Raw genomic sequence first — 7,919 nt, 5'->3', positions numbered from 1 at the left:
GGAGCATAATACATAAAGGAATCATCACTTAAATATTAAAATATAAATAATAATACTGATAAATCTCCATTCTTGCCTACACTATACAGCTATAAATGAAAAATATGTGGAAATAGTCAACCATGCAAGTGATAAAATCACGTCCGCATGATGAGTACAGTTGAGAGCATGCAGTAGACAAGGAACAAGCAGAGACAGAAAGCTGGCAGATACAAATTCAACAAGGAAAATATATGAAAGATTAATCTAGTATTAATAATTATAATAATCTATTATTCATCACGCAGGACGAAGAGAAACAAAATATATATATATATATTATATATATATATATTATATATATTTCAAAAATGATATGGAATAAAAAAATGAATAGGAAAAAAAACAAAACATACATTACCAGAGTTTAGGAATACAACGGAGAGAATAATGAGCCAGTCATAGGAAACATGAATTCAACTCAAACACTTTTTAAGAATTATTAAACAAACACTAAACATTATTTAAAACCATTGAAGTGTGTAGAGAATATATTAATGAAAAATGAAAAAATAACATTATCAGTTTGGCAAAATTGGAGCAATAGATCATTCATCACTGGAAATTAAATCATAGGGTTTACATGGTTTCAAGATCCTCTCGGGTAATACGTAGTAGCCATTTCTTGATAATAGATTTAAGCTTGGATCCTATACAAATTAATTTTTAATAATTGATTTATTATTTTGAAAGGTTTATCGGTGAAGAATCGTCTGAGAGCAAGATAACCCTGACTGATGACCCAACAGGATCATAGATCCGGTTGATGGAACCATGAACTTCGTCCATGGATATCGAACGTCATGCATTTCATTGCTCTAGTTATCAACAAAGTGACTGAAATCGGAATTATTTACAATCCATTCATCAACTGGCATTTCACCGCAAAACGGGGTCGTGGAAGCTTTCTCAACGATAAGAAAATCAGCGTCTCCAAAACAAAAGGTTGGGAATAAAATTTATTCTGTTTTAATACAGACTTATGCGCTACGAACAGCATATTTCGCTCTCATCAGCTTATACTATTCTTATTCTATCTGTATTTGACAGAAACAGTAAGATACAGATATAATAAGCTGATGAAAAGTGAAAAGCGGGTGTGTGACGCATAAGTGTGTACGCTCCGTTTTATTAATTTATTCACTGTCATTACACTAGTAGTTCTGTGAACAGTAGACCTCGCGCTCAGTGAGTTACATTCACATGTTGTTATGTTTTTCTCAAAAATTAATAATAATTCATCATTTGAAATGTCTAGAAAATCCTAAATAAACATAGAGCTTTCTGTCCTATATCGTACCGTGACGGTCGTCCCGGAATGTGAGTGTGAGCGCAGTTATCAGGTCTGGCTGCAACTGTCTACAACGTTGATGGAAAGATACAATTTTCAAGATGTTCGATGTTTTTTGAACGAGTAGTATTATATTCACTGTCTACTAACGTATTGGAAAGATACATTTTCAAGATGTTCGATGTTTTGACGGGTAGTATTATAGTCCACTAGACAGCTGATTTATGATGAATAATTCTATAGTCTGATTTTTACTCTTATTGGCGTATGAAGGAGGCTCCTTTCCTTTTATATTATCCTTGAAATGCAATATTTCCAAAAACCTTGTATATACGTCGATGCGCAATTAAAAAGGACATACCTGTCAAATTTCATGAAAATCTATTACCGTGTTCCACCATAAATGCGCAACATATAACATTTAAACATTAAAGATGCCAAACCGTCGACTTGAATCGTAGACCTCACTTCGCTCGGTCAATGGCCAATAAAATAGTTATTCATTCAAAATCAATCACTGTGAATACAACGTAAGAAAAGATAGCATAAGAAGATATCCCATGGTATAGGGGCTTTATGTTTCTAATTTCATTGTCACTCAAGTCGATAATCCTAGTATTTCTTTAGTATGTGACGCTGGTAGTCTCTTATACTGTGCCGTTCTAAGGTGCGTAGAGACTTTCGCTCTGCTCCGCAATCGAACGTCACTCGAGCAGATCGATTGATGATCGACCGGGGAGCAAGAGTGGAACGCGAGAAGAGCTGACATCTCCCGTTACGTTCATGATCGGAGTGATTGCGGAGCGTGCGTGGAGGCAGATCGATTGATGATCGACCGGGGAGCAAGAGTGGAACGCGAGAAGAGCTGACATCTCCCGTAACGTTCATGATCGGAGTGATTGCGGAGCGAGTGCGGAGCGTGTTGGAGGCGCGTATATCTCTCTCACCCCAACAAAAGAGTGATAATAGGCAGTAGTCGAGAGTGAACGGCTTCAGTTAACACAAAATTGGCTTGAAATTTGGGTCATGAACGATCTATACCATGGCATATCGTCAAATGCTATCTTTTCTCTATGGTGTTATATAATTTCACTAATTCTACTTTGATTACATAACATTAATATCTGGGGATATTCCCATCTCATTTCATAGGTCAATTTGTTCATAGGTCCAATTTGTCAAGATCACTTTTTAGAGGATAATGGTCTCATATAAAATTTTACTTTAGTCCAATTAAACTGGCTTCAAGTTTATATCTTCAATGGTTATCGAGATATTACCTGTTGTTCCCCACAGGATGCATTTTTGTAAATAAATAAATAAGTAGATATCAAAAAGTACGCAATTCAGTATATTTCATGGAATAAACTAGAATTATGTATAACTAGCCGTCAGGCTCGCTTCGCTCGCCATATCGTCTAGCCAGGGGGCTCCGCCCCCTGGACCCCGGCTGATCGTCCAGAATGAGATCAGCGGCTCGCTTCGCTGCCTGCATTTTCATTTGGGCATTTTTATCATATGTTAGGACAATCCAGTCGGGGGTCCAGACTAAACGGCTGGCTAAACGTATATGGCGAGCGAAGCGAGCCTGACTGCTAGTAATATAATATTCCCAGGATTGAAGTAGCAGTGCCCAATCAATTTCTCCGCGATAAATGCATTAAATCTTCAACTTGGTGCCAACCTAACAAAGTCAGGAACATTATATATTAATCTCTCATACAGTTTCAATAATATTTAGCAATATTCAAGTTATTCAAAATTATACCTCACTATCTATATCTAATCTATATATATAAAAGCGAAATGGCACTCACTCACTGACTGACTCACTCACTCACTCACTCATCACTCACTCACTCACCGCATAACTAAAAATCTACCGGACCAAAAACGTTCAATTTGGTAGGTATGTTCAGTTGGCCCTTCAGAGGCGCACGAAGAAATCTTTTGGCAATATTCAACTCTAAGGGTTGGTTTTAAGGGTTTAAGTTCGTCTTTCAGCATGTATATTCTTCTTCTCCCAATCTCTTAATTTATGAAATTTCCATATCATATGTTACTATAGAACTATAATCTAATAGAGTACCTCTTCGAAACAGTTGTTAACTGGCAACTAAATTAATAATTTTGTCAAGTTGGCATTAAGTTGAGTTGACTTTGTTAGGTTGGCACCAAGTTGAAGATTTAAATGCATTTATCGCGGAGATATTGATTGGGCACTGCTACTTTAATCCTGGGAATATTACATTACTAGCAGTCAGGCTCGCTTCGCTCGCCATATCCGTTTAGCCAGCCGTTTAGTCTGGACCCCCGACTGGATTGTCCTAACATACGATAAAAATGCCCAAATGAAAAATGCAGGCGAGCGAAGCGAAGCTGATCTCATTCTTGGACGATCCAGTCGGGGGTCCAGGGGGCGGATCCCCCTGGCTAAACGGATATGGCGAGCGAAGCGAGCCTGACGGCTAGTATTATAAAAGAGAAATGGCACTCACTGACTGACTGACTGACTCACTCACTCACTCACTCACTCACTCACTAAAAATCTACCGGAACAAAACGTTCAAATTTGGTAGGTTTGTTCAGTTGGCCCTTTAGAGGCGCACTAAGAAATCTTTTAGCAATATTTTAACTCTAAGGGTTGTTTTTAAGGGATTAAAGTTCGTCTTTTAGCAGTATAATCTTCTTATTCTCTTAATTATGATTGAAAATGTCCATACCATATGTTTAATATAGCATATAATCTAGAGAGAGTACCTCTTCGAAACAGTTGTTAACTGGCAACTAAATTAATAATTTTGTCAAGTTGGCATTAAGTTGAGTTGACTTTGTAGGTTGGCACCAAGTTGAAGATTTAAATGCATTTATCGGCGGAAAAAATTGATTGGGCACTGCTACTTCAATCCTGGAAATACTATATTACTAGCCGTCAGGCTCGCTTCGCTCGCCTATCCGTTTGCCAGACGTTTAGTGGACCCCCAACTGGATTGTTCTAACATATGATAAAAATGCTCAAATGAAAAATGCAGGCGAGCGAAGCGAGCCTGCTGATCTCATTCTGGACGACCAGTCGGGGGTCAGGGGGCGGAGCCCCCTGGTTTAGACGGATATGGCGAGCGAAGCGAGCCTGACGGCTAGTATAATATATATGTATAATAAATGAATAAATACGCCGTGGAAATCGGTTATAAATGTCGTTTGTGTTTGTTTCTAGAACCATTCAAATAATTATTTGATAAAAATTATAAGTAATATTAAGTAATAGTTATGTTATATCTAATTTATTTTATTATTTCAGAATAGAGTATATTCTGAATTTCTGTATGATGTACCCAATTATTATGTGAATTTGTAATATTGTATAAAATGGCAAATAAATTGAATTGAATTGAAGTAGTATAGTTGTATCTTGTTGTTTCCAGAATTATCTTTGGCCCTGATTGGATTTGAATGGGAACAAGTCGTAATGGGAGAAGGGAAAAGTAGTCCTGGAAAATGTTAATCGTTAGCTCCTGTAGTCCATGGGTAAGTTTTTGTTTCTCAATTTGACTTCGGATATTCATCAACTCATATAAAAAAAAATATCGCTCTATACTCGGTCTGGGAGCCGATAGACGATGTAAACAACGAGAGTAAGCAAGACCGATTCACAGGAACCACCTAACAACTGAATCTGAGTCGAACTGAATGCCCCATTATATAATTTTCAGTGTAATTGTAATCATTGTTGAATGGTACTCACGAGTGGAACTATAAGGAGCGCGGATCTGAGCCACCACTATTAGTCCCGGTGCTCAACAGCCGGTTGAATTTTAACGTGATTAATTCACGAGAACCAATCAGAGAAGGCGTTTTTGAAAAGACGGCTTCTCTGATTGGTTCTCGTGGAATTAATCCCGGTTAACATTTAACCGGCAGCTGCACTCACACTAACTCATGTGTTTGTTGTATCGCCTTCCTCTGAATTGACTATAGTTATCAACTTATTGGTAACACTATATGCTACCTTTCCAATTGACAAAACCTACTTTGTAATGCAAGAATATATTGAGGACCTTGAACAAATACATAGATGGTTAAAATACTATAATATACGATCTTGTTATGCTATAATTTGTTCCTTTTCTGTTTTATTTACTTTTCGATAATACTAATCCCTATTTAATATACTCTGTCTAATAATCTTATTCTTTTTTACTTTCCTTGGCCTATTACCATAGGTAAGGAAAGTATTGCTTTCCGAAAAACTAAGGTACCCCAATTCTAAATTTGTATACGTTTCAAGGTCCCTGAGTCCAAAAAAGTGGTTTTGGGTATTGGTCTGTATGTGTGTGTATGTGTGTGTGTTTGTGTGTGTGTGTGTGTGTGTGTGGGTGTGTGGTGTGTGTGTGTGTGTGTGTGTATGAGTGTCTGTGTCACAGATATCTCATCTCCCAATTAACGGAATGACTTGAAATCTGGAATAAGGTCCTTAACAATATAAGGATCCGACACGAACAATTTCGATCAAATGAAATTGGAGATGGCGGAATAAAAGGCGAAAATGTTTACAAAAACAGGGTTTTCCACGATTTTCTCGGAAAACGGCTCCAACGATTTTGATCAAATTTATACCTAAAATATTCATTGATAAGCTCTATTAACTGCCACAAGTCAATTCTCTGTAAAAATACAGTAGCTCCGCCCCATCTATCAAAGTTTGATTTTAGATTCCCAATTATCAGGCTTCAGATCAATTTAAAAAAAAAGAAAATTGAGTGGAAAATATTGAGCATAAAATCTCTACAATTAATGTTCAGTAACATTTTCACCTAAAATTGAAAATAGCTCGAAATTCGAGAAAATGTGATTATTCAATTGCAAACTGCTGGCAGCTGTTGATTTATTAAATCATTCACTATGAAGAGATAGCAGACCTCGTGTGTCTCCAGCCTTATTGTCCTGTCACCAGCTGGCACAGATCTTTGAATAGTAGACTTGAGATGCGTGTGAACACTAGCATCAGCTGATCAATTTCATAACGGCAAGGAAAGTTGTGTGAGTGCGCCACACCAGATTTTTACATTTGTAAATCTCCTTCTATAATTATAAAATTCTTATCTCACTGACTCACTCACCATGACTCATCCATGGATACCAGAGTCAACAAATTCAAATAATTGAATGAAAAGACTAGAAATGTCAAAAAACCACTGATTTATGAAATTAGAAAGACCGTTTCGGATATTACACGGTCTTTCTAATTATCAATAAATCAGTGATTTTTTGACAATTTCTTAGTCTTTTCATTCATATGAATAATTACCACATATCAACTTCTCAACTACACAAAAAGTGAAATTCAAATAAACTTAATTTGGAATTTAATTTTCAATTACATCAAACAAAAGCAAAAATAGCCTGATCACTGCTATTTTGATAACTGTCAACGGGAAATTAATTGCCAATGAATAAAGTCAAGGTCGACTCTTGATCCCTGCCCAATATTCACAAATTTGCTGCATTAGTCTACTATAATCTACAGAGCACTTCAAACACATCAATCAATTATTCAAATGATTGACTAGATAATTTTCATGCCAAGTTGTGTCCTAATCTCAAAACGATTATAACAATTTTTGTAGAATATTTAGATTATAAATATTCCACAAAAATAATCTTTTCCTACAGTTACGTTGAAAAGTGGCCATTGCTGCACTGATTACAGAACGCAAAGGTTCACTTTTCCGCTCTAGGCGGAAAAATTTTTCTGCACTCCAGATTTGCAACATGGCAACGAAAATACTTAGTAGATTATATGGAGCAACAGTGCAGCAAAATCAAAATGAAGTTGGTAACAGTGACTGCTGTGGCTGCTATAGTGAGCAGAGGTGCAACGAAGCACAACGCGCTAATTATCAAGTAGATATTATAACCAAGGACAACATTTTTACTCAATTTGACAATAAATAAAGGTTTTTATCAATATAAAATTACACAGAAAACATTTGATGCATTTCAGGCAATTTTACCCATAATTACCACTTTTCATATTCAATGGTAACTGTAGGAAAAACTTAATGTGAAATCGTCCGCAAATTTCCTCTGCTGCACTCAACAAACCATTCCGCCCTCGCCTACGCTCGGGCGTAAACGTTTCTTTCGGTGCAGCAAATGTCACTTTGCGCACTAGTTGCACAAATAACTAATCCACTAATTCTCGTAGCGAAGCACGGGTGCCCTGCTAGTGTATTTATAAATTAATGTATTATTGTGATGAAAACCTTTTGAATTGACAGGATACGTTCGGCGGGTCATGCGCAATGAACAGGGCTCTGGTAGCTATGGGTGCATCAGATGCTTACTATGAGTTTGGCGTGCATGCTTGGGATTCGCTGCCGGTGATATCCTAGTCAGAGAAGCTGGTGGAGTCGCCATTGATCCTGCTGGTAAATTTGGCAATATTATCTTTTTACTCAGTTATACCATAGAAAACATATCATAAGTAGATATCCCATGCTATAGGGTGTTTATGTCGCAACTTTTACTGTTATCCCAAGCCAATAGTTCACGTAGTTCTTTCCTATGCAGCTGTGTGACGGTGGTA

The 7,919-nt window shown here is 36.9% G+C and overlaps 1 protein-coding gene across 1 annotated transcript; it reads left to right on the top strand.

Moving 5' to 3' along the window:
- Window positions 1-732: 732 nt before the first annotated feature.
- Window positions 733-7,770, top strand: LOC111054901 (inositol-phosphate phosphatase; the record flags this gene model as incomplete). Its single annotated transcript, XM_039419251.1, is given in 6 exon segments — window positions 733-785; window positions 788-853; window positions 856-984; window positions 4,756-4,796; window positions 7,612-7,702; window positions 7,705-7,770. Coding segments are annotated over 6 exon segments (446 nt in total), but the record flags the coding sequence as incomplete, so codon positions are not given.
- Between the last annotated feature and the right edge of the window lie 149 nt (window positions 7,771-7,919).

The sequence above is a fragment of the Nilaparvata lugens genome, unplaced genomic scaffold (genome assembly GCF_014356525.2).
Source record: "Nilaparvata lugens isolate BPH unplaced genomic scaffold, ASM1435652v1 scaffold9052, whole genome shotgun sequence".
Classification (NCBI taxonomy): domain Eukaryota; kingdom Metazoa; phylum Arthropoda; class Insecta; order Hemiptera; family Delphacidae; genus Nilaparvata; species Nilaparvata lugens.
This window is presented reverse-complemented; position numbering and strand designations above follow the sequence as displayed.